Here is a 26,858-nt window from a genome sequence, read left to right as displayed (position 1 = left end):
TAAATTCACTTTGTCACTCACTTTGCCACTCGATCTGCCATTCACTTTATGCATGCGCATACCCTCTATATGGAATATCGCCTTTATGTAGTATTGATTTGTGTCGTCTGTGTGTGTGTGTGTGTGTGTGTATATGTACAGTATATGTATGTGTGTCAGTGGGCCAAATGTAATTAATCAACGGCAGCATCTTGATCTTCAGGTTTTGTTAACTGATTTAGGAAATCACACAAACAATATTGGACCATAGTGTTATTACACAGTGGTTGTATTTATTCACTAATTCACATGAACACAAAATATAAAATAATACAGGCTCTAATTCTATAAACAAACATTCTAAAATCTATATAGCATAGAATATATAGCACGCTGTGTGAACGAAGACAAATAACGACTACTTATGTCTAATTATATTAAATAAATACTATAGGTAGGCTATAGCCTACAATAATTTATTGGACAGGAATCCGTATGGATATTTTCATATTACAGACAACTGTATTAAAGATCAAAATCGAAATGAATCTGCAATGATGTGTGGGCCCTATACTCTCAGTAACAGTTGTTCCGCAAACATCCAAAGTTCTATAGTCAGTGTTTCCCAAACAATGGGTTGGACTCGGGACCTATTTTTGAGTCACGCAACCATTTTTATGGGTCACGAGTAAATATCCCTTTTTGTTACGTATTAAAATTATTTCAAAAATATTTAATTTTTTATTTTCAAAAGTAATGCAAAGCCGATCTACAACCTCACAACGCGTTGCTATGTGATTTGTTGTGAGCTTGTAGATTGGCTATTTACACTATTTCTGAAATGGTATTATACCGTACATGATTGTCATGTATTTTTGTAAGTTTGTGTTCTGGGGAGACACATTTTCTCTTGAGTCTTCAGCTAAAAAGTTTGGGAATCACTGTTCTATATCATCTTCTACATTACTGATTGTTCTTTCTGAATTGGCAATTTGAATTGTTGCCGATCCAAAGCCCGGGTAACAGCTTGTCTTTGAAGTTGCTTTTGTACTTGTGAATGAGCCGCACTTCCTTCTCGCCCTCACTCTCTCCCTCTACCGTGAAGAACTTGATGATGCCAGCGGGATGATCAACATACACTCCCATTGTTGTCTTCAGTGGGATCTCCACCTCCACACTCTCGGCGTTGTGCCACACGTGGAAGCAGGACCCGGCCCAGCCTGCACCCCAGGAGCTGTCATTCTCTCCCAAGCCGCAAGCTTGCCCGTCTTTCCTTCCTGAACTCGCATATGCCACACCGATCACAACCCAGCCCTGGAAGTCCACCTCCCAGTACCCCCGTGAGCCCAGCAGCCCTTCCTTAGACAGCACCTGCATGTAGGACAGGAGGGGGACTTAGCATTTTATAACATTTTCAAACAAACACAGTACATAGTTGGGTAATATCTGATACTTCCGTAAAGGTCCGTTTCTTAGTGGATTTATCATCTATGAAGGTTAAAAAACTAATTGAGCCCCCATGCTCCTCGCATGCCTTGTTAATGGTGGCCATATGGATTTGGGGCTCTCACGAATTTTGCCCGCATTTTTGCGAGGGGCATGGGGGCTCAATTTGTTTTTTAACCTTCATAGATGATAAATCCACTGAGAAACGGACCTTTGCTCTCCACGGTCACGAAAGTATCAGATATTACCCAACTAATGGTGTTATTTAAACTTAGTTGAGGGTACATTTTTTCACCCTGGTTTTTACGATTACAACTAGCCTGGAAACCAGACGAATCTGCCACAGGAAAATAAACAGATTGGGTCTGGCATTCCTCAGTTTGAATTACATTTAGCTCATCCCAGCTTTCAGTCAGACGACCTTCACCAGGGCCATGATGAAGGTCATATTCTATCTAAAAGCTTGGCTTTCATTAAAGAAACCATGAAGTATGCAGATTGAAACAATAACAAATAACATAAAAAGTAATATCATTGTGACTGGCATACCACGTTGAATGCATAAACGCGTTTTTATTTGTAAATCGGTGTATATAAATAATATATCCCCTATGGAATCGCGCTGGCTGGGGACATACGGGCGAGGGGAGAAGTGGAGATAAACGCATTGTGCGACTGCTGCAATTTCACAACAAACTATTAATTTTAGCCAATAAATTGATCATATATTCATATTGCTGGTTTTGTTTTTCTTTTTTTTTGAAAAATGTTGACAAATCTTCTCTTACAGGGGTATCTGGCACATGCTGTGCTGAGCATGGACTTGAATGCGGTCCTTAGCCAACCTACCTGTGGTGAGTGTTCATATCTCTCGGGTTTGGCGGGGTATGGGCACGTTCTGTCGTCTGGTGTGCGAGCCACCTTGGTGCCACCCTCTGTGATCCACAGCAGCTTTTGGGCAGTTTTGTCATCCAAAGAAAGAGGCATCCAATCTGACATGACAGGGATGGAAATGAATACCAGTAGAGATGAAGGGCGGGCAGAGTTCAGACAAGGAGAAGGTCAAGATATATAAAGCAAACATAGAGAACACCAAGCAGTCAGATAAGATATACGTTATGCTCTGTGTCTTTCCACAGGATGTCGTTAATAGACTAGGTTATCAACACTAGGCCTATTCGCACAGGAGCCAGTGGGGGCTACTTCTTTTTTTGTTGAGTGGTGCAAACCACTCCAACAACTGGCTTTGTACCCGTGTACCCGTGTTTGTTTGTTCGTACCAAAAAAACGAGCATGGTTGCTATGGTTAGTATGTGACGTCACTGACATCACAGATACTGAGTAGTTGCACCACTCAGTTCACACGGGTGTGATTTTCTCTTAAAGATTTGTTTTTGGCCTTTCTGCCTTTATTGATAGTTTCAAGTGAAGATTGACAGGAAAGAGGGAGAGAGAGAAGGGGAGACGCGCAGCAAGGTCATCATGAACGGGACTCGAACGTGCGACACACTGTCAGGCCAGAGCCTTAGATATGTGGCATGCGCCTGGACCACTAGGCCACCGGGCACCCCGGTGGGGGCTACTTCAAAATGATTTTAAACCAGAGCTTAAAATTGGTAAGAGACAACTCACAAATACAAAGCCTTACATTTTATTAAGTCCGCCCTGGTGGTCGGTTCAGGAATATTTGGCTCATACGGAGGGAGCTTTACTTCTAAGATATAGGAACGAAAGAGAGAAAACAGGAAAAAATAATTATTTGATTGTATGATCTTTTTTTATTTAGAAAATGTAATCTCAATACTGACATGTTTTTCTTTTTTTACCTGTTGCTGCTCCTTTGGAATTTTTTCCTATAAAAAAAAGAAAACATTTTAAGTTCATTACAGTGTGTGTTTGGCCAAAGAGGGGAAGGGGAAAAGAATAGAGAATCCCTTTCAGATTGGTTTATGTGACCAAGTTACAGTGAAAAATTATAATAGTGTATCTAGTATCTAGAGTATCTAGTGCAACTTTTGACAGGGTTATTTATACTGATGATGATGCTATTCACAGACTCATCCAAGCGACACGTGAATGTATGCATTAAGTTCCGGAGAACAGCTTGAAAAGTATTGACTCTTACAGCCATCTAGGCTTTTTGAGTAAAATTCTCATGGCATTATTATACGCTACTTGAAGTTTCTGAATACTTGCTTTTTTGTAGCTTGATTTTTTATTACCATTGATTCATGTATTTTCCCCAGGTTTTGGTTACAGCATGAGGAATGCCAAGCCTAACCTTAAAGGGCAAGACCACTTTGGTAGAGGTTTGGTGTGTGTAGCCATGATGTACTGTACCGGTAACTCCAAAGGTTTCTCCATTTACTAGAAATTGATCATTCAAAATATGCCCCTCAGTATAGAGGTTTAGGTAGTTATTTTTTGTAAAGCCTCATTTCCATGTTTATTTCAGTTAGTTAAATTGTATTTATACTAGTTTTCATAATTTTGTTAGTGTTTGTTAACTATAATATCCTTGCTTCACATGTTACTGGCTCGTTAGTCGTTACGGTTTCGGACTCGGACTCAGTGTCAGTGAGTCTATTGGTTTTCTCAGGATACGTCCAGACTGGATAGGGTCCACACTCTGGCCTGGGTGCCAGCATGCTTCTGTGGACACAGGGGTGTCGAACTCATTTGGGGGCAAGGGCCACATTGGGCGAAAGGTGACTTGATGAGGGCCGCGACCATGCAGTTGCAGCTCATGTGCGTTCACTTACAGTACAACGTTGTCACTTGGCTTTGTTATACTGTGTGTACAGTATGTGCTGAAACACTCACTGGCATCCCACTTCCTCACCTATTACGCCATTACAGTTGCATGCCAGTTACAGTGCATCAGTGTCAAATTTAAAAGGAAAATCTTTTATTTTGGTTCCTTTTGACACCATTGGACAAAATGTTGGTCCAATTGTGTAAAAAGGGAGCAAAATACAATTGTAAGCTTTGGAGCATGATTCAGTGTGTTTTCTCTACTTATTAGAACCTGCCAGCCGCCACAATATTTACAAAAATACAGACAAACCTAGCCTGACTGTCATGATACAAGGCTAAGAAAAAACCTTTGGGCATTGAGACTCAAGCAATCAGAACAATTAGCATCCATAGACATATGTTTGCAACTTGGCACTCAGTGAGGGAATGGATTTGAAGGGTGAACAGATCAACTCAATGCTTCATTAGCGTCTGTCCTATAGCAAAGATTTTGGGCAGAGTGTGACACAAATGGATGGCAAATGTTTCACCGAGGTTGACAGGTGTTCATTGATCATGACAGCACTAGTGCCAACATGTTGCTGATAGGGACCGGAGAGTCAGCTCATATAAGCACAGCTCTGTAGCATAGAATACTCCACCCTGGCACCTGTTTGAGTGCCGTTGGAGAAACATAACCTCCCGCACATCTTGGCATTTGTGGAAGAGGCCAACAGGATGACGACTGCAATGAAAAATGGTAGCTTATCTGTCAACGTCAGATATGAACGGGTACATGCGAAGCTAGAGGGCGTTGCTATTCAAACATGTTAGCAATAACGCAAACAAAGATTTGTCTAATTTGCGAGTGTGGATCGTGAGAAATGGCTGTTAGCCCATGGCTTTAAGTTTTAATTTATGCATCTCATGCCTACAAAGGCAATACCTTTTAAGGTAAAATTATTTTCTGTTGTGTCGTGACTCGTGGGGCAATGTAAAGAAAGCCTAAATATATAGAAGAACTGCAGCTGTGAAACGGACCATACAGTCAACCTATTTATTACCTGACCCACAGTTTCTAAGACTAGAAAATTTGATAATTGTGTGGGTATGTGGGGCTATTATGCATGAACTATACTGAGGCTTAGGATCCAATTACAGGATTAATTAATAATCCAGGTTGGCTGGACAGCACACTCATTGAAGTCGAGCATGTCACTTCAAAAGAAAGTAAGGATATAAACACTATGCATAATGCTAAACAACAGATGGAGAACACGAGGTAGAGATTTTTGGCAAGAAAGAGAGGGAGGGGGGCAGAGTGAAGGTCAGATGGTTTTCTTGGGACACCAGTGGAGAGGGAAGAGTTTGATGACAGCTCACTTCATCCATCTTTCCTCGCTTCCTTCCTGCAGACCCCTGGAATTCTCCCTTAAAGGGATAGAGCATGTGAAACTGCGGCACACAGTGAGTTGGACACAGTTATGGCACGGCACTTGCAGTGATCACTGATCAGGGCGTATTAAGAGGGAATTATACTGAGTTGATGCACGGAAAAAACACTGCTTTGAAATAAGACCGCAAATAATGTTTTGATTCCTATTAGAATAAGGATATCTCACAGCACACCTCAACACCTCAATACTCTTTGGAAGGAGACTTTATATTGTGGAATAGGTGAAGTGAGGGGGAGTGAGTGAATGACAGTCCTCTGGCTTTTCTGCGAATGCTAAGCCCTGTCAGATATCCAGGGATCTCAGGGATCAACAGTAAAGCCCCACCAAAATCAGCAGGTGGATAAACAGATACGGAAAGTGATTGATGGTTTCTGATGGGCATTTGAGACATATAAGGGAAAATAAGATAGAGGAACATTCATGGCATATAGACAGACAGGGACTATCAACAATGACAGCAGTACACATGACTGGTTCTGAATGCTCAGAGCACCATCTCAATTGATACTGTATAGGCTTATAGCTGTTCTTGAGTTGGTTTTAAATATCAAATAAAATTATTGTAATATATATACAGTATACAAACACACACACACACACACCGGTATATATATATATATATATATATATATATATATAGCGCTCTGGTCCATAGCTCAAATTGCAGACGGCAGGTAATAAAGACCTATTTGGAGTGCCTTTGTTTGGGAATAACTAGATATATAATCTTAAACTTATGCATGTCATGCAAAAGAGTGTTGTACTGAGTGCCAATGGCACGCCTTGAACACGGGTGTTTATTCGCTTCGACAGTGAAATACAGGACGTATCAGAATAAGGGATGGGTGGAGACCACTTAAACATCCATCCATCTCTCCACATATCTGGGAGGACGGCCGTTGTGTGGCAGAGTCATTAGAGGTCATCCCAGCTGATGCCAATGTAAAGTATGTTTGTTTTGGATTTAGAGAGACGGACCTCATAGACCCCTAGCAGTGGGAGAGAACTGGTACACGGATCAGGTTCAAGACATCCCACTGAGGCAGCAAGATGAAGATCAGAGAAGCCACTGATCGTGACATAGAAGTGACATGATGAAAGAGAGATCGAGAAGAGGGAAGGAATGAGGGACTGAGAGAGAGAGAGAGAGAGAGAGAGAGAGAGAGAGAGAGAGAAAGAGAGAGAGAAGAGAGAGAGAAGAGAGAGAGAGTGAGTGAGAGACAGACAGGCAGGCAGGCAGACACCAGACAGACAGACAGACAGACAGACAGAGTGTGTGAGAGAGATTTGGGCCGGAGACTGCCCAGTCATGCCTCTGGTTCCTAGTGTCAAAATCTGCTGGCTTTGAGCCTGTGCTACAGTACAGATGATGAAATATATTCAATTGAGATAGATGGGAAAAAAGGAAATGCATACAGATGGCTGATGGAGACTTTGACAATTAAGCGAAAGGAGGAATCTGGTGAAATCAGAAAGAGAGGCATAAAACCTAATGTGCTTTGCCGCAGAACAATGTCGCTCGTCAAAAATAACAGAAAATGTCTTATTTCCAAAAAGTACGTGGCACTGTTGTGTGATGGAGCATAGATTAGGCTTTAGGTTCATACGCAAATATGACCGAGGCACAAGTGAGTCCTCCTAATAATATGCACCGCATAAGAAAACAGTATTTTCACATTTAATATCACGTACATTAGTGCATTTGTATACAACCACCATAATTCATTCTATTGCCATGACAACTAACTAAACTTGACAGTACTCAGGGCACTTATTAACGTGCCTTAAGGACTTACCATCCAAAATCCAAAGGCTATAAGGGATTTCACATTCAGGGTTTTGAATTACTGTTACCGCATCTCACACTTCATCAGTCATGGGTGCCAGAGGAAGCATTAGCAACAAGAGGGGTTGTGCTGTTTGGGGGATTGGGAGGGGGGTGGTGGTGGTGAATATTTGATGGTGCTCGAAACGTCACTGGTGGATAGATATGCTATATAGATATAATTAAGGGAGCTACAGTGTGCGGCCTTTCTTTTATGTTTACTATTTTTCTATGTGCAGGGTTGGAAATATCCATTGAACAATTAACAATTGCACCTAATATCAATCAAGTGACATGTATTAATGGGGTAAAGTACCGGTAAAAGAAGTGACAGGAGGTGGGAAAGAATAGCATGCAGGGAAGAGAACCGATACAGGACGAAAAGACTTGATGTAGCTGTAATATTATATTACATATATTATATGTAATAAAATTAACGATCGTCAGGTTTCATAAAGGGAGTCTACAGGTGTATTGTATAATCTGTGTGAGTGGCCTTTTGAAAGGCCTGGTTGGTTACATGTCATGTGCAAAAATGATTGATGAGCTGTTGGCAGGAAAATTAGAGAACAGAGCTTTGTCAGCCAGCATATGACACCCAGAAATGATCATCATGAAGTAACTTGTACCCAAGTCAAATAAACACATCATAAATAAGTAATTCAATACATGCAGCAAAGATTGTTTGGGTTATCGGTAGAGTATAATTCCACTGCCTTACAGTGATTGGGGAATATAATACCTCTGGCTTAGTGAAAGGGAAATATAATTCTGCTGTAAGCAAAACTGTGGCACTTAGGTCACAAAACAAAATCTACAGTTAGTTTCAAAGCTAAAATGTAGTACTAGTGACTAGTGAGTGAGCTATTATAAATATAGATACAGTAGTACGTTTACACCCTGTACTTTATATCTATTCCATGATATACACCCAAAACTTTACATCGGTGGTTGTAGATATAGCTCATAACCAGAAGGTTTGATAATGTTGCAACACTTCACAGGCAGGCATTCACAAATGACATCACATTTCACAAAGAAGTAGTACAGCTATCGAGTAACCTTTCGTTCAGTCAATCTAATTTCAAACGAGTATGACACAAATAAAACACAGGACTAATATGAAAATAATAAGAATAAATTAAAAACCAAACTGAAATTAGGTTTTAAACAGGTGTTGCAGAGAGATCCTAACATTTGATATTTGGGTGTTCAAAGTATCATGAATGCATGATGCATCTTTTATTGCCAAAACAAATTACAAATATTGTGACAAATATAATTCCCATAGTTGGTAATCGACTTTAAACAAATTCCCTAAAGTATGCCCACTGTAGATTATTTGTAGCGGAAATGACAAATTATTGTAAAATTGATTCAATGAGAAATGTTAAGAAAGTCATAATCCTTCTGGTCCATATCCCATAGATGTTCTCAAAGCGTTGTGGTGAGGATGGGCTCTTACCTGCTTTCTTCGGTACTGCAGGCATGGTTCTCTTGGGACTGTTCGGATTGAAGTCTAAGGTCCGCAGTTGTGATACTGATGGTTCCCCCCCTGAAAGAACACTCTTATTTCCTGACAGAAAATGGGGAGGGCTGAGTGGGATTGGACAAGAGGGGGCCAGTTTTTGGAGGAGGGGATGTTCTGAGGTTTTGGTTGGATGCAAGAGTAGTTTCTGACATCTGAAACTCCAGTGACATCTACGTGTACTCGTGTAGGGATCATGTGGATGGAGATGACCAAAAACCCAATATATCCGAGGAATGCCTACCGTATACTTACATACACATGGACCTAGTAGCTCTGGGAGAAGTCCTTCATCATAATGCTATATGGACCAGAGCTAGTTTGAGTATACACAAATCCCATGCCGACATTAATAGAAAATGACAAACAGATTTGATAATGATCTGCAACTAGAACTTTTATTCTCCAATCTACAGCTAAAGCTGTGCCCACATTTCTGCCTAATTTGGATGTGAACCTTATTGTCATGATGTGCATCAAGAATCAAGAGGTTTATTTGTCATTCAGTAATTTCAGTCATACAGGTACAAGTACTGTAACAAAATGTTGTTATGATATGGTCCACAAGACAACAGCAATACCATATACAAGATAATAATAAGAATTCTGGACTGTAATGAAATAAAATAAAGAAATAAAGAGATAAGGTTTAAGGTTACAACACACACTGACCCCCTTTAAACCCCATTTGTTATGTCATGTCATGCTGTTAGCATATTTGAGTAATGAGTAAATAATGCATGTTAGGTCACTTGCTAATTACGCAAAGGCATCCAAATTTAAGATATCATAGCATAACATTTACATAACTTAGGCTGTATACCTTTCCTGTGTCCTTGATGAGATCACGAGTTCCACTAGAAGACCCACTAAATAGAAGGTGACAGTATTCTAAACTTACAGTACAGGTTGCCAGCCAACAGTTGGAATGATTTCAACAATTACATTTACCAGCCATCAGCCACCGCAATAGTGCTTCTTTGGCAAAGAAGTTAGATCATACTGTTACTCCTAAGGCTGATATGTGGTGGCTGCCCTCAGAGGCCCAGAATAACAACTTAAAACCACACTACACGAGTAGTTGATTACTTTTTTAATTACTTTTCCAACATGTCTTTTAGCCTGAGTACTCTAGCTGTCATTTACAGTTGCTGTGGTTATTACAAGAATTGTTAACATGAAAAAACATTCCGGGCTATATCTTTATTTGCCATTTTTTACTATTTTAAAAAACCTTTTAAAATAGTTCAAATAGCCGATCTACAAGCTCACAACGTCTCGATATTTGACATATTCAAAATAGTAAAAAATGGCAAATAAGTTAAGGGATAAGGGTGGCGCAAGATGGAGCCCGGTAGTCTAAATAATGACTGTTCTACTTCAAAGACCACAAGAAATGGGTTTGGGGACTTTTATTTACCCTCAGGTAATAGCTATAGCGTGTGTGTGTGTGTGTGTGTGTGTGTGTGTGTGTGTGTGTGTGTGTGTGTGTGTGTGTGTGTGTGTGTGTGTGTGTGTGTGCGTGTGCGTGTGCGTGTGCGCGTGTGTGTGTCAATTGATCTACAATACTAATTTTCCTTTATCCCAAAAGCCTAACTGATGCTTCGTGGAATAGTGTTGTTCGACAAGAATGACTTAAATTCAAAAGTGAATTAAATTAGTAGATATCATACTGTACGTACTGCATGAATATTGATATCCACATTTAAACTGCCCATGGCTACGTTCACTGGTAGGTTCAGAAAGACTAGATGACACATATGTCTCGTTTGTTTGATACTACTTCTCTGGGTCTCTGCATGTGTCTTGATGGAACAAGTTATTAGAGGAGGAATTTTAATGAAGTTTAACTACCCGCTTAGCACAGGGCCCCTATATAAGCAAATATGTCCGGAGTGTGGCAAGCACACACATTATTTCAGCACCTGCAGCTTATTGCTGTCAGTGGGTAGGATTAAGGAGTATTGTGCCATGACCTTTGGTGAGGGGCACTGGGCACAGAATTATAAGGCTCACTATCACTATGTTATATTCTTACATGACACATTCAGTTAATAGCTTATCAGATTGCTTCATTACGTGCTAACCTAGCAGTGTTGCGGTGAAATGTATAGCATGATGAGACTCGGGGGATATAATAGCTACAAGGCTGTAATTTGTGAAGGAGTGATTGATTCATTCTCTTATCGTTTTCACTCCTCTCTATGAAAGTCCGTTTTCAACTGCTGACCAGTGTTGTTCAAGTTACTTTTAAAAAGTAAAGAGTTATAGTTATAGTTACTTATCTAAAAAAGTAACTAGTTACTTTACTAGTTATTCAATTATGAAAGTAACTATTTTCAAGTTACTTTACTTTACTTTAAAAAATAATAATATAAAAAACGATTTAAAAGAAGGTCTTTTATTCTGTCGCACAGTAAGAGAAAAGACAACTCCCTCCTAACAATAAAACTTGTTCAGAAATGTTGACAGGCATCTTTATTGTAGCCTCAACTTGCCTTCAAAACAAATGGTGCTGTGCAAATGCTGACTGACATGGCAGGTGCGTCTTTCCTCTCGCATTTTGTTTCTTGACTGATCGTGTCCATGTGCTTTTAACCAACGTTGTGGCCAGTATCTCAGTTTGACCAATGGGAGCTCTTATACTGATGAAGCAACATGTATTAAGGCTACTCAATGTGATGCTCTTATACTTCCTAATGATGAGGCCATGATAGCAGTGAAGAGAATAGCATTTAGTCTGTTCAACAATTGCATTTGTCTGTGGAATAGACAGGAGGCTAAATGGCGTGGGAGACTTTTCCTAGACAGTTACCATACATGTCGTGATTGATGATCTCTCTTAGTCTTAAACGACCCCATAGTTAGAATGCTGAGTTTTATTGTGTGAAAATGACATGCTAAAATCAACTGGCCCCCAGCCGCGTTTGTGCAACATAAACCTTGTGATACTGTGAAATCACAAGGCATCACAAGCAGGGGGTCCCCATGGTATCATGGCAACATTGGTGGTCTCTTAGCGACAGAGCCAAAAGATTTATGAACATCTCTGGTATGCACACGCCACGCGGCAGCCTGTTTCATGTGCAACATATACATCCCTCTCCCTCTTCGCCCTTCAGCACTCTCCTCCATGTTCTCTTGTTTTCCCCCCACCAACATTATTTACAGTATATAAAGGTTATTCCTCAAAATGTTTTCAATTTGTGCTCTGGTTGTTCACCAGCTCATATGATTTTGTTTTTTAAATCCAAACTAGATTTAAGACTTTATTTTATATTTTTATGGAGGTAGGTAAGGGACAGACAGTACAGGCTGACAGGAAATGGGGAGAGAGATGGGGGGGAGACATGCAGTAAAGGCCGTCGGGATCGGGAGTCGAACCCGCGGCACACTGCCAGACTGGATTACCAGCCAAATTGCCTGGACCATTGAGCCATGTCCCAGGCCAAGACATGTTCTTCTGAAGTAAGTTTGTAAACATAAACAACATAGGCCTACTATCACTAATATGATATGCTCTACGTGTCCTTTTGCGGACTATGATGGATTTGGTACCTATTTTGGGTACCTGGATATTCTTGGTATAGTATGTATTATGTATGAAGAAACATCAACATAATATGTAACTTTGTACATCAAAATGGTATGTTTTTTTATTTGTTTGTATCTATGTATTTTTTATAAAAATATTATTCATCTTTGTGTGTGATCCACTCTTGTTCTGTTATTATTAGAATATACAAATGACATATGGTACAATACAGCAATCTGGGGATTCAAAGCTAGAATTCACACGCACGCGCACACACACACACACACACACACACACACACACACACACACACACACACACACACACACACACACACACACACACACACACACACACACACAAACACACACACACACACACACACAAGCTTAGGACATTTGAATAAATAAATATATGTCTTTTTTTAATTAAGAGTTAAAAGAATATAATATATGATAATAACTTGCAGTTTTCTGGGAGTTTGTTTTAGATACTGTAGCCTATATGGTGCATAAAAACGCAAGGCTGCTTCTCAATGTTTAGTACTCATCTGGGGACAGATTATATGAGAGGTAGAGGGTACATGATTTAGCATGATCAAAAATGTATTTTGGACATACCAGTCAGTGCTTTAATAGACCAACAGTAGTATTTTGAAATCAGTTCTATGACAGACAGGGAGCCACTAGTGTAGCTACTGAGGATACACATTCAGGTATTAGCAAGCACGCAAGCTTGCTATTTTCATTTTCAAAGCCATCTCAGGAATGGTCCCCTCTTACATTTGCTCTATGTTGGATCAGAATCCAAGTCCGTATCAGACCCGCTCGAGTGACTTCCTGACCCTCAAGGTTCCTTTTGCTAACTCAGAGCTAGGTAAAGCAGCTTTTTCTGTCCGTGCTCCATTTGATTGGAACGAACTCCAAAAATCCCTAAAAATCTGATCACTGCCTTCACTAGGTCAATTCAGGGAAATGATTTCTAGCACTTTTACTCAACAATGTAACTGTTTTAATTGATTCTCATCTATCTATTATAGTTATTTTATTTTTACACTTTCTGTTTTACTTGTTTTGTTTTGTTTTGTTTTATTTGATATTGCTGTATTTGTGTATGTTGTTGATTTTTGTGTTTTGTATTTCGGCTACATTGAAAATGAGGGCCTGCCCCTCAATTGTACTCCGAGTTTAAATTTATGATGATGATGATGAAGCAGCAGCAGCTCAGCATTGAATCTGCACCTGATGTTTTAGTTATAGGCTACCTGCAAAGACACTGTTACACTGTAATGCATGGACAAGCTGGCTTCACAAATCCTGTTGACTCTGAGGCACATGTCCTTTAATCTTTTATATATTCTTAAGGTAATAGTAAGTAAGTAAGTAGGCTGACATTATAATTGTATCAATGGCTACTGAATAAATTACTTTTAATCATTTTTCCTTGGCTCCAAAATAATTACTTCAGCTTTGTCTTTGTTTAACTGAAGACAATTCTGGCACATATGATATAATTATGTATTTGTTCAGTACAAATACTCAGTGATATAGGGTCGTGTGTGTCATCTTTATAATTACGGTAATTTTGTTGTTATCCATAAATTGGGAGCATGCCGGTATTGAACGGAAGAGGCCCCAGAATGGAGACTTGGGGAACTTTTGTCCACTCACTCAGATGTGTAGTAGGCTACCTATAGACACAAAGTAGGCCTAGTCCCTGGCCTTTAAGTATGTTTCAAACAATTTAGTACTGTGCGACTCAGTCTAGTAATACATTGTGGTAAAACTGTGTTGAAAGCACCATGACCATACAGTTCTGGCTCAAGTGGATGCAGATTGCAGAGTCCACACCATTAATGAGAGAGGTTTATTATGATATAGTTATGATGGCTGAACTTTTACTACTGTGTGAATCTAATTTTCAGTCGAGGTCATTACAGACCTTAACCAGAGCGATCAATCTAACTGCTGCGGTTTTAATTAAGACTGGACGATATCAAATATACTATATAGACAACACTGAAAATGAGTTTGATTACTCAGTGTAATTTGGAGAATAAATAAAACTTGAATGAATATAGGTCTGTAGGTGTTGGTACTGTATGTACATGTTGAACGTTGCACGTTTTCCTGACTTGGCAACAAATATTCTATCCCTGAAGACCACAATAATCATGTGTGTTGGTGTTGGCGTCCCTCAGATTCCTGGTAAACGGACATTTGTCAGAAGTGACACTGATGGGCTTCCAATGAGTCACTGCTATTTATGGTTAAAGTTCCATTCTGTATAGATGGATATTCATTATAAATATAGATGCAGTACAAGGAGTTGTACATTGCAGCATTTGTTTGTTTTTTTGCCCAACTGGTGACAGGACACTTGACAATGGAAAACATGCAACATTTCAAAATCTTAAATCGCATGGCATTTTGTTTACTGAAATTAATACGTGGAAACATGTTTTCAGCTCATCTGTGCATTCAACCTCTGCCCCCGTTTCGACATAGCGGAGATCCCTTTACAAACAAATGAGTTGGACGTTCTCGTGCTCACACTCTCCTCTTTCATTCAGCTGTTCTCATCACCTCATCCCTTACTTTCTAATGCACGACAGGAAGAACGTGACACGGCTGATGAAAAGGTAGACGAGAGGTTACGGACCAGAGCAGAATGCCTCTAGAGTGGAAGTGCAGTGGAAATGGCCTTAAGTCTGCTGGTGTGTTCTGAGAAAAGGGGTGGTCGGCGATAGGGAGGGGCACTGGGCAGAGGGCACTAAAGTGTTGAAGCTCAACACAGAGCTCCGAAAATAAGGGGATATTCTTCACAGCAGGATGCATGGATTTAAACAGGCAGACGGGCAGACCGAACGGGCAATGTTGACATTGGGGTTGGAAGTGTGAATGCTGAATGGAGCTCCGATATTCCTCCCCGACTCATGCTATTAATACAGACGACAGATCTGTGGTTAGATGAACCGAGCTTCAACCAAAATGGCAGGGCTGAGGACGGCATGAGTAGTGAACACCGGAGATGTAAATTAAGGACCAGTTGGAACAGAAGCCAGTGCTTGACAAAAGATAGATAGTAAATGTATGAGATGGTAGTAAGATCATTGCAATCCTATAATGTAATCTGATAGCGCCTCTTGCCAACTACTCTTCCTGTATTAATGAAAGTATGGTGCTTGTAATGGTAAGCCAGGTGTTGCATGCCTGGTGGGCATTTATCTAATGTTTTATTCTTGGATGACAGCCTGAGGTCAGCATGAGTAGCCTACAATAACAAAAACAGTTATTCAGTCAGTAATAAATACTTTATTTTTCCATCAGTATTAAAAATGCAGTCCATGACATAAAATGGGGATGACAGATTATTTATCCGTCTATACAGCAAAATTCTAATCGGGCATGATGAGTGCAATTTGAACATCTGAACAGTATGTGCAACAATGAGAAACGGGTCAAAAAGGAAAAACACGTGCTAAACAAACGACTGTTTAAAAAAAAGGAAAAAAAAGAAAATCTATGTTATGTTGGCATGGGGATCATCGGCCTCCTCCATTGGCTGCTCCGCCACCGGCACCTCCCCCTGACTGATCCTGAGCGCCTGACATCATTAGGAAGAGAACGAGCGGCACAATGTACATCCACTGGAGAAGAGGGCGAGATGAGGGAGGGTGAGGAGAAGGAGCAGCGGATTATTGTAAAATTATATACTTTACTTTGTTCTCTGTCTGGACACTTGACTTCCAATCATCTAATTAACTGTGATCATTAAGGCCTCTTTCCAACAGCCCCAGTTTCATTCTTCCATACCAGATTAGGTCCAACTCATTTTCTTAACAGTAGGAATGAAGGTGTGCAGGTAGTGGTGAGAAACCATTCAAATGCCAAAAACAAGAACTTTTTCATACATATAATTAGGATCACAAAGTAATTTTAACTTTTTTTTATTGCTCTGGTGGGTTTAGCCGTAGAGCATTTTCTGATTTTTCTCTATTGGTTACTTAACTGACATGTATCCAATCAGTAAAACTGGAAAATGTAGTACAAAGAAAAGTGTGGCTTGTCTTTGGCATTCATTCTGGACAACAAAAAAAAGATAGAGGAAAAGAAACAAGATTTGAATTTCAGTTAGTCACATCGCTAAGAAGTTAAACACATAACTTGCTGGAAGAAGAAGAAGAAGAAGAAGACAGACAGACAGCCCCAGAGTGAGTTGCTGAATGAGCCAAAAGTGAAACCAGTACTTAGGTGGGAATCAGCTCTGCTCTCTGTCACCCCCTGCTGGGGCCTGTGCCGAATTGGTGGCCATGAGGAAGATGGCACCTCCCAGAATCAAATACCACTGGAACACAGCACAGCACCAAGTCAACACAAATCACTGGACGGAGCACAGCAGAGTCAACACATGTCACAGAACATGGCATGATACAGCATGGTGCAGAACAAAGTGACTGACAAAGTGTTCAGGCAAGCCAAGTGAAAAAGGCCAAGGGTAGACCTGGGTCAGGGGTGGGCAACTTTGACGATGGAGAGAGCCACTATATTTCCACACTCACTCCAGAGGGCCACATTGCTGTCGTAGCAAAAAATAGCAGATCTACAAGCTCAAAACGCGTCGCACTGCGACGCGTTTTGAGCTTGTAGATCTGCTATTTTTTTGCTATAGTCGAATAAAAATCTTGAATTATTTTGGAATCCTGAAAATTAAAATTGTATGTCATTTTATCAAATGCCTAAATTAGCTACTAATTTAGACTGAAGTAATTAAAGCGGGTCATGTTTGCATGTTGTGGAATTGTAACAGCTGAAACCAATATTATATCAGTATTCTGACATTAACTTGAGGGCCACATTAAGTGAAGGTGGGGGCCGCATGTGGCCCCCGGGCCGCCAGTTGCCCATGTATGACCTGGGTGGACGACGGAGATATGCCGACAAATTAGGACATTTGTGGACATTTGGATAAATTATCGGTAAGAAAAAAACATCTCAAGTGTTTCATTGTTTGAAACCGTAGTTAAGACTATGTCATAGCTGAACTCTTGAATAATAACAGATACAGACCACCAGTACAGTACTTTGCAACACATTACAACATAGAGAAGCATGATAGTACTACAGAACACAACCAAAATTGTACAACCACAATTTCATGTGAAGGACCCCCCCCCCCCCCCCCCATGTCAAAATGTATTTGGCCGTGGACCCCCCCCCCCCCCCCCATCTCAATTTGTTCCACGGACCCCCAGAAACAAAGATTTGAGTTAAAAATATTTGCTTTAAAAATAAATTATATATTCATATTTATTTTTAAACGTGACACACTCATACAGTATATAGCCAAAATCGAAAATTACACGTATGCTTTCCTGGTTTTAATGGGTTAAAGTAAATGCCTCGTTTCACACTTTTTAGTGTCATATTCTTCTTCATTGTGACTACATTTCACATTATTATATTTACATATATATTACCCATAGCATCTTTCATTGCACAGCTTTGTAACAATGATTTGCAATGTCATTTTCTGCTGGCACCATAGGTCAGCCCGCAGCAATGTGAAAGTAATGAGGAAATGCTGCCAAATTCTGGAGCGAGTCATTTCGTAAAATATGCATGACCTATTCAAACTGAAATCCAAGCTACATCAAATGCACAAATATTGGACAAGAAAGCAATAATACACTTTCTCAACAAACAGCTTCTGTGTTCTGTGTGTCAAGACATGTTCTATGAGTTGAAGAACAGTCCAGAAGCAGATGTGTCTAATGTTACATAGCAATGAAATGATAAGATGATGAACTTATGATGTAATGTACAGGTAATTCAAATGATCAAAGTACTGAATACTGGCCTAGTGGTCCAGGCACCTTGGCTGGTAATCCAGCAAGACAGTGTGTCGCGGGTTCGAGTCCCAATCTCGCCGAATTTACTGTGTCCCCCCCCCCCCCATTTCCTGTCTACCTACTGTACATCTATCAAAAAAGCCCCCAAGATATCTACTGTACTGATTGAGAAGGGCAAAATAAAGGCAAAGAGCACATTTTCACATGCATCCTGCATTGAGTACTTACATATTTAGCAAAAAAGGATTTCTGCTCTTGTGGATTCTTTCCTTTTTTCTCCATTTCCATTTCCATTCGTTCAATAAACAGAGCAGTCTCTGGTCTGAAAGAGAGACGACAATCAATCAATGCATAACCCTATAGACAGAATATCCCCAAATAAGGAAACGCATGGAACCCGGTAGGATAAGTCATAACAGTGCCAAACTGAGGGAATTAGAAAAAATAAAAATCACACCAGTGTGAAGTGACATGTTGATTTGCTCAGACACATATGACGTAAATCTCCATTCATTGGCAATGGGAATTTGACAAAATAGCCGATTTGCTCGTCCTCAGATGACGTAAATTCTCCATTCATTGTCAATGGCATTTGACTAGCGCCCCTCAAAAACTTGAAAAAAAGATGACAAGCTACAGCTACTAATACAAAAGTCACATTTACAGATGGGAGTGAAAGTGCAGATACGGTACAATTATTTAATTGTTAATTGCTGTGTCATTTATGACTGACCCGGGTGCATTGACGGGCGCCATGATGCTTAGTGTGGTGTTAAAAGCCTCTAGGTCCACTTCGTCCTCAACCTCTGTGCCCCTGCATGCTCCTGGAAGCGTCACTATGGAGACACCAATCAGGTACCCAGAGACATCGGTGTGGAGGGTGATGACATCACTGAGATGGGACTCAACCATAGCACACTGAAGGATAGAGTAGGAAAACAGGAAGAGGATCAAGTAAAAGCACATTGAGGTACATGTAGAAACGCTCATTGTAAAACAATATCTTTCACATTATTTTTATGTCTCATCAACAACCATTATGTAAACCAGGGGTAAGGTAATGTTTGGCACCGGTGCCACTGCCAACATTGGCACAAAGAAGGGTAATCACTGGCACACTGGCATGAGTTGGTTAAAAAGGTTACAGGTGGCCTGGGCCATGGCTCAGTGGTCCAGGCACCTTGGCTGGTAATCCAGTCTGGCAGTGTGCCATGGGTTCGACTCCCGATCCCGGCGGCCTTTACCGCATGTCTTCCCCCCCATCTCTCTCCCCATTTTCTGTCAGCCTACGGTCTGTCCCTCCATACAAAATATATAAAATAAAGGCGAAAGCCACAAAAAAAAAAAACATTTTAACCCTTGGGCTGCCACTCCCCCAAAAAGCCCTTTTGTGACATATATTCATATTTTTAAATCATCATTTTAATGCCTAAAGAAAAATCCGCGATTTACACACTATATCTCATTCTGACGGGGCAAGACTATAGTATTGGGACAATCAGACCTGATGGTGGCGGTAACGTCACCATTGTGCCGATTCTGACCAAAAGGAGCGAGTGAACGATGACCACATCCGGTTAGGATCAAAATATCCGGTAGTAGCTTTGCTAGTGTGCCACAATGAAAGATGTCCGGAATGCTAAGCTATCATCGTCTTTTTCATAACTAAGTCAAATTAAGCTCTAATCAAGCCCAAAACATCGCATTTTACGCAGCGATGCATGCGGAATCATCGACCATGCACGCGCGGATTTCGGCCGGTTTTAGGAACATTACATCGGACGTTAGCCAAATTAGCCAAAAAATGCTAAATTTTGCTACATTAAGGTCCCGATTAGGCTCCCGATTGACAGCCCGTCAATTCCGTCAACGGTAGGTCTAGATTTATTGATTAAATCCGTCAATTCCGTCAACGGGAGTCTAAGGGAAAAGGTTACAGGCTTTAGTTACGACACTATTATTGGTCCGACTATCATTAGGCCGACAACCCACCTCAAACCCTCATAACCGTGCATGGTTAGGTTAGGAGCAGCGCATGTTCGAGTGCTAGTCTGACGGTTGTTCCTGCATGTCGGACCAATGCTCTGTTGGAATTACCATCGGATCCCGGTTTAAAATAAACTATATAAAGAAGTCAAATAAATGAAGTCCCTCACATTTGTATGTAAATTAACATCCTGCACATAATTCTACATTCATTAAAACTCTGAACTCTGACTGGGGAGGGTGTCTGGGAGATAGGTGGATTATTGCTCCTCCGAGTCTAATGATCATTATAACAATGTGAAAGAAAAGATTTAAAAGGAAGGGAAAAGGTTATATTCGTGGGCAATCAAAATATGTTGGAGTGTTTGTTAGTGTTTGTCATTACAATTCATGTTGACAACGCCATGGCACACCGACTATCTAGAAAATAATAAAATCACACCCGTGTGAAGTGGGTGGTCATCATACATCATCTCATTCCGGCCAATCAGAATTTGCGTCCTCACCTTCATCTTCAATGTTTGTGTTACGCAATGTTTGTGTTTACACGAACACTCAAAATTGTCCATTAATTGTCACTGGCATTTAAAGTGTGAGTAGGACAGAGTTTGTGTTAGCACATACACCAAATGGTTATCGGCCCTCAAAAAACATGGCACTTCGTTTCAAAAAAGGTTGCAAACCCCTTAAACCATTATCCAAATAGTGGGCGGTTGCCCCTTTCCCAAATACATCAACATACATACATACACACAGTGTTGTGTCATTAGGGCATCAATATAGCTGGGGGTGGAGCTTGGGGGAAAACTCAGAGTTCTCCCAACCGGAATAAACAGTGGGGTGTTGGGTTTTCAACGCAGATGCTTTAAAATAATACTAATTTAAAAGTAGCCGTCATGGTTTGTCAGATCTTTGTAGCAGTTCGACAAGGAACGCTACTTTAGGAAATTAAACAAGCTAGAGTCCGATTGGAATGTTTTTCTTGACTGCTGGACATGATCCAACACAACACAAAGGCCTGGATGTATCTGCCTGGTAAGAGACACTTATACATTTTCTATAGTATGATCAATTAAACTTATCATAATATATTTTAACTAGAAATGCACTCTCTCGAGATGCCAACTTGCACCTTGCACACAAGTAGGCCATGTATGGCCTACTTGTGCGCAAGCAGAGCACGCCATGAGGTGTGCTCACCACTGGCATCACCAGGAATACGTTGCCAGAAATGCTGGTCCCTGATTGGGCTATTGTCTTAAACAAGAGAGGACACACACATACCCCGACATACATACATACCCACTCGCTACTTTGAGTGCTACTAACTAATGTATGGCTAATACAACTGCTGTTCTAAATCCTTCACCAAAACTGGTGGTCCCTTATTGGCTGTTGATAGGTTTTAAACAAGAGAGGACACCGACATACATACTGTTGTGATCTCTAAAAGGACGAACAATATCATAATTCATCATAACACATACATACCCAGCCGATCGCAGTACTTGCACGCTCTGCTTGCGCAAGTAACCAGCCGATCGTGCAAGTAAAAAGCCATTAATGAATCAATGTTCATAGAACATGTTTTAGTGAATTCCAAGTAGGCTACCGACAACAGTTTGGAAGTGGGCTATCATGCAGAGTTTTACAACACAAGCCAAACCACTTCAAATTTACGACATGTTCTAAACATTATGGCTGATGGTTTTTGATATTATGGTATGTTTAGTTGATCATATCTATAGAGTGTCTGTCTCTACCAGGTGATGAAACACTTCTGCACAGTGCACAATGAGAAGGAAACAGATCTCCAATCTCAGTAGTGCTTGACGCATGCAATAAAGTATAAAGAGATATTAAGGATAATCTGACTCCGATTATAAACCACTTGAACCCCAGTTTCTATATTCTGGAGGGGCATAAACCAAAAATCTACAACTTCTCCACGGAATGCGATGCGCTGTGAGCTCATGGTAACCCTGAACTGTTTTACGCACTCTCCATTTACATGCCTTATATCTACATAAATGTTCAGATTTCAAATATAAAGTGCTCAACTCAGGGCCACGGATGTTACAGTTCTCCTCGGGCAGGTATAAGCACCCATATATTCCGTATTGTTCAGTATTCTCAGTTTCAACTACTGTACATGCCCCTATCGGTTGGCGAGGTGTACTGCATTCTGATACATTATAACTCTATGACAAAATGGACACTGATCGAATTAAAATGCTTTTTATTGAATAATGCGGAAGATACGGGTGCTAATACCCACCCGAGGAGAATTGAAACATCCGTGGCCCTTGGGTTAGACCTTTATCTTTGAAATGTATGTAGCCGTTAACGTTGTAAATCGAAAAAAGTGCGTAAAACAGGTTGAAGTTCCGCCATGACAGACGAGCGCCATGTGAACCATGGCTAAAACACACAAATTATAATATCCTTGCACATTCAACTCAGTCCAAGCTGTCTTAAATTAGACTTCGTCGCCAACCAAAACTAATATAGCCTAATCTTCCATGCAGTTACAAAAATGAACACTAGAGTGCACATGTGGACCATTTATAGGTTTTGATAACAAGGCATTACATGTTTCTTCTTCTTTTAACCAGTTAGATGTTGGATTGTTTGTGCCTGTAAGACTGCATAAATAAATCCAATAGTGAGGTTTAGATGTGAAAGGCACCTAAATTAACTCATCTTGAGTTTAATATACATTTAGTAAGATTCAAGAGTTAAGGGTTTTGGCTTGGCACAAGCTGACAGAGCAATTATATATTTTTTCTTTTTTCAATTAATTTACCATTTTATATTCTTTACGCATTGCCAATTTGTATTTATTTATTAAGTATTACCATGAGCAGAAAAAGCTTTCAGAAATGTCCATCATTTTCCAGGTACATGCCCTTGGAATTAATCATCACAACATCTATGGAAAATGGCGTATTTATTTTAAAAGGCTAATTTAAAATTTCTCTCCGACATAGATAAGATGAGAACAATACATACGGCTCTGACAAATGCTGTGAGGTAACCTTCGATCTGCCTCTCGGTCAGCCTGTCAGCCTGCAGGAAAACACGAGGCACCCTGATTCTGTACAGACCGTCCACTGCAGCCACCTCCTGCAGAGTTAAGCACATTTAGCACAATTTGGTTTATACTTTCAAGCCATGACACCATTAAACTCACACTGTCATTTTAACAAAATCCTTTAATTCCTATTGAAAAAAATAGCCAATCTCAAGGCTCATTCATTCATAGTCTGTATTTTCGGTGGTGAGGTGACCACCGGAGCTGAAATAACGTTAAGCGGTGGTGAGTAAAAACAGAGAGAAGGGCTGGGGCGGTGGCGGTGGTTTGCTCTTCACCGCGGCTCGTGACGTCATGTTGTAGTTCGGTGGTCACCTCACCACCGAAAATCCAGACTATGAATAACGCTTAAGTGTTCTGAGATTGTAAATGAATCTACAATCTGCCGTAGTCTTAAAACTCATCTCTTCAGAGTCAGACTATTTTAGCCCATAGCACTTTCTTGCACTAGCCTCGACGACCTTACAGGCATAGGCAAATATGTAATTTAGATAGCATTTTATGTAGACATAGCACTCTATAGTGTATACTCATTACTCATAGTTTCATTGTACAGATATTCTACAGTCAGTCGGATGTTAGGTTCTTAGCTTGCTTATGATCCTTGATGATTATTTAATTGCATTTGATGTATTACCATCAGCATCAATACCATGTGTTAATTGTTATTGCTTACTGTAAATTGCTCTGGATTAAGAGCGTCTGCTAAATGGTATCAGGTATGGTCACCCCTAAAACATCTCGCCCTCGATTTTTTCCGCAGACCTCACTGGTATTCTGCTAAATGCTTAAATTGTACAATGTCTTCTTCTTCTTTTTTCTTACCCTACACCCAAAACAGGGATGCCAGGGTGAAGGTGGCTTGTGTATTATCACATTCACATCCCACCTTAAGTTTTGTCCTGTCCTCCTCTGACAGTTGATTCTGAGACAGTGATACGCTAGGCTCTCTTCCAGCCTTCAACAGCAGTGCTCCACGCAGCTGAAATTTAGCCACATCATCTGGGAGGACGAGAAGATGACATATGGCTCTCAGTCTGATCACTTGTCAATGTCATCAAGTCATTACTGTAAGCTCAAGTAGACCTCTGTTGTGATCGTGCTAGATCCAGGCCAGCAGTTATTGAATGAATGAGCTCACCAACTACAACTAACTAGTATATTATAGGTAGGCATTACAGACTTAGACAAAGGGTATCTTACTCACCAACTTCAAAGGAGTGCTCAAGAGGCACAGAGAATCCACTAATTTCTGTGTCCAAACCATCGCCAACCTTGGAATAGGAACAGTTAGCTGTTAGCGCATCATCACATCAGACAGCGTTAGCATGATAGCTATGACTACTGTACCATTTAACAGGTGCAGCAGCACTGGCACTAAATGAAATGTAGTGGTTCATTTCATAAATGATTTACACTCACCCGTCTGCCGTTGTTACAAAATGCAAAATCTGAGCATAAAAAAAAAATAACAGCGGAGAACCTTGAAAGCTTCAACGGTAACGGATAAGCCATTTTTTACAGCAGAGCAGAATAGAATAGAATAGAACCAACCCGGAAGACTACAGTCAAAGCTGAAAACATCAACATCGACAGCTTCCGGGTTAGGATTTTCGAAGTAAAAAAAATGCAGACTTTTGATAAAGTGGGTGTCACTGTAAACTTAAAGCGGAAAGAAAATCAAACTTTATTCAGATCTCTGTAGCTGTTACGTTATCGTCAAATGTCAACCGAAACAAGTCACGCAGGATGTAAGTAATGTATTAATTTAATTAGTCAACTCAAACTGTAGGCCTATCAGTCCAGGAGATGTCGCTCACAGTTAAGAAACATCTCTCAGTTCACTTAAACAGTCACTCACTTTAGAAAAGCATCCATCAAAAAACCGTCTGCAACGCGCATCTCCTTCTCAAAAAAATGAATAGGCCTATTATGGAAAAGTTTATTTTCCTCCGTAATATAATTCAAAAAGTGAAACTTTCATATGGTGAATTCTAGATGCATAAAGTGAAACATTGAAAACTTTTTTTTGTTTGAATCTTGATGATTATGGCATAAGCTTACAGCTCATGCAAATCAAAATTCCGTGTCCCGAAATAAGAATATTTCATGAGACCACTAAAATATATATAGATTTAAATGACTATGAAAAAATTGAGATATGTTTTGCCATAGGGACTTTTGTTGTGGCAGATTTTATTTGTCAAGCTTGGGAAAGAAGACAGAGTACTCTGATAACTCTGGGCTGTAATGTAATGAATTATGTAATGTAAACATGCTGTAAATGCAATTGTGAAATGGTGTCTTATAAACCCATGAGGGTTGGGCACATTATGTGCAGGACACGAAAAATAAATAAACAATCAATCAAAATATAGCCTATTTAATACAGCAATGTCGACCATCTGGAAAGTATGTTAATTTATGCACTCAATACTTGGTCTAGGCTACTTTGAAAGAAATGATTTCATCAATGGGGCATGGGCCGTGGCATGGTGGTGATAAGCCTGCAGTGGCAGTGGAATTCTTGAGGTGTTATGGAAGCCCATGTTTTCTTTGATAACAGCTTTAACTCATTTTGGCTTTTCTGCCTTTATTGATAGTATCAAGTGAAGAATGACAGGAAAGAGAAGGGGACAGACATGCAGCAAAGGTCGTCATGAACGGGACTCGGACACACAGCGCGCTGTCAGGGCAGAGCCTATACACTGTAGTTCATTCTGCAAGCGAGTGATGTTGCACAAAAGTAGTGAAAACAGATGATCTTCAAGCTTGTGTACCGATCGGCTATGTTTAACTATTTTGAAATGTTGTAAAGAGTATGTATGATATAAAAAATCACACCCGTGTGAAGTGAGGGGCGCTCTTATCACCGTACATGATCATCACGTCGTAAAATAGACACTATGCCTACTTGCTCAGACACTGACTGTCAATGGGAATTTAATGTTAATGTAATCCACTAGCTGAATATAGGAGGGGCTAGCGCCCCTCAAAAAAGAAAAGATTTGGACAGGTTTCTGCCGGCCACCTCTTATCTCCAACATTCAAACGTTTTGTGTTTTCGTAAATTAACGGCCTATACAACATGATCACACTACAGTGTCACATAGAACAGTGGTTCCCAAAGTGGGGTCCTGGGACCCCACTCTGAGAGTGTACAAATTTGTACACTCTCAGTTAAATTAACATTGATTTTACAATATAAATTGGGGTCCCAGAGACAGAAATGCCATTTAATGGGGGTCCGTAGACTAATGCATGTCAAACTGGTGGTCCTTGAAATGAAAATGGTTGAGAATCACTGTTAGAGCCGTAAAAAATCTTCTCTTTTGGGGGCCCTTAGCATATATTTTCTAATGGGGGTGCGCGGGCTAATGAGTGTAGATTTGGGGTCCTTGACATGAAATAGTTTGGGAAC

General features: G+C 40.3%; 3 protein-coding genes across 5 annotated transcripts in view; 1 reads left to right on the top strand and 2 right to left on the bottom strand.

Moving 5' to 3' along the window:
* Window positions 1-250: 250 nt before the first annotated feature.
* On the bottom strand, window positions 251-8,962 carry LOC306936955 (tripartite motif-containing protein 16-like protein). The gene is made up of 5 exons (XM_079520621.1): window positions 8,909-8,962; window positions 3,252-3,278; window positions 3,074-3,136; window positions 2,275-2,417; window positions 251-1,350 (listed from the first exon to the last, which is right to left on the bottom strand). Exons 1-5 carry the CDS (start codon window positions 8,931-8,933, stop codon window positions 943-945), a joined length of 666 nt encoding a protein of 221 aa, XP_079376747.1. The 5' UTR covers window positions 8,934-8,962; the 3' UTR covers window positions 251-942.
* A 6,843-nt stretch (window positions 8,963-15,805) lies between these two features.
* Window positions 15,806-25,047, bottom strand: emc10 (ER membrane protein complex subunit 10). 3 transcript variants are annotated; one of them, XM_079521685.1, is made up of 8 exons: window positions 24,854-25,044; window positions 24,645-24,711; window positions 24,327-24,439; window positions 23,356-23,469; window positions 19,091-19,275; window positions 18,586-18,679; window positions 16,756-16,853; window positions 15,806-16,155 (listed from the first exon to the last, which is right to left on the bottom strand). In XM_079521685.1, the coding sequence occupies exons 1-7, from the start codon at window positions 24,950-24,952 to the stop codon at window positions 16,767-16,769; spliced, it is 759 nt and encodes a 252-aa protein (XP_079377811.1). In that variant the 5' UTR covers window positions 24,953-25,044; the 3' UTR covers window positions 15,806-16,155; window positions 16,756-16,766. The 3 variants fall into 3 exon arrangements, with proteins under 3 accessions (XP_079377811.1, XP_079377809.1, XP_079377810.1); XM_079521683.1 differs by lacking the exon at window positions 16,756-16,853 and having other exon boundaries at window positions 24,854-25,047; XM_079521684.1 differs by lacking the exon at window positions 16,756-16,853 and having other exon boundaries at window positions 24,860-25,044.
* A 1-nt stretch (window position 25,048) lies between these two features.
* mybpc2a (myosin binding protein Ca) overlaps window positions 25,049-26,858 on the top strand; it is an 82,535-nt gene continuing 80,725 nt past the window's right edge. Inside the window, exon 1 of the mRNA XM_079521677.1 lies at window positions 25,049-25,188. The gene's annotated coding sequence lies outside the window, so the exon portion shown is untranslated. The remainder of the gene's footprint in view (window positions 25,189-26,858) is intronic.

Source organism: Electrona antarctica, assembly GCF_951216825.1.
Source record: "Electrona antarctica genome assembly, chromosome: 14".
Classification (NCBI taxonomy): domain Eukaryota; kingdom Metazoa; phylum Chordata; class Actinopteri; order Myctophiformes; family Myctophidae; genus Electrona; species Electrona antarctica.
The sequence above is the reverse complement of the archived record's forward strand: the minus strand, read 5'-3'. Positions and strand labels throughout refer to the sequence as shown.

What these genes read in the sequence shown, in the direction of transcription:
- LOC306936955 (XM_079520621.1), bottom strand. Translation starts at nt 8,933, where the DNA reads ATGCCTGCAGTACCGAAGAAAGCAG. An exon ending in TTCCAAAGGAGCAGCAACAG is followed by an intron (nt 3,137 to 3,251) that starts GTAAAAAAAGAA and finishes ATATCTTAGAAG; the next exon opens with TAAAGCTCCCTCCGTATGAG. An exon ending in GATATGAACACTCACCACAG is followed by an intron (nt 1,351 to 2,274) that starts GTAGGTTGGCTA and finishes TCCTACATGCAG; the next exon opens with GTGCTGTCTAAGGAAGGGCT.
- emc10 (XM_079521683.1), bottom strand. Translation starts at nt 24,952, where the DNA reads ATGGCTTATCCGTTACCGTTGAAGCTTTCAAGGTTCTCCGCTGTTATT. An exon ending in ACAACGGCAGACGGGTGAGT is followed by an intron (nt 24,712 to 24,853) that starts GTAAATCATTTA and finishes TCCTATTCCAAG; the next exon opens with GTTGGCGATGGTTTGGACAC. An exon ending in AATCCTTTTTTGCTAAATAT is followed by an intron (nt 16,156 to 18,585) that starts GTAAGTACTCAA and finishes CCTCTTCTCCAG; the next exon opens with TGGATGTACATTGTGCCGCT.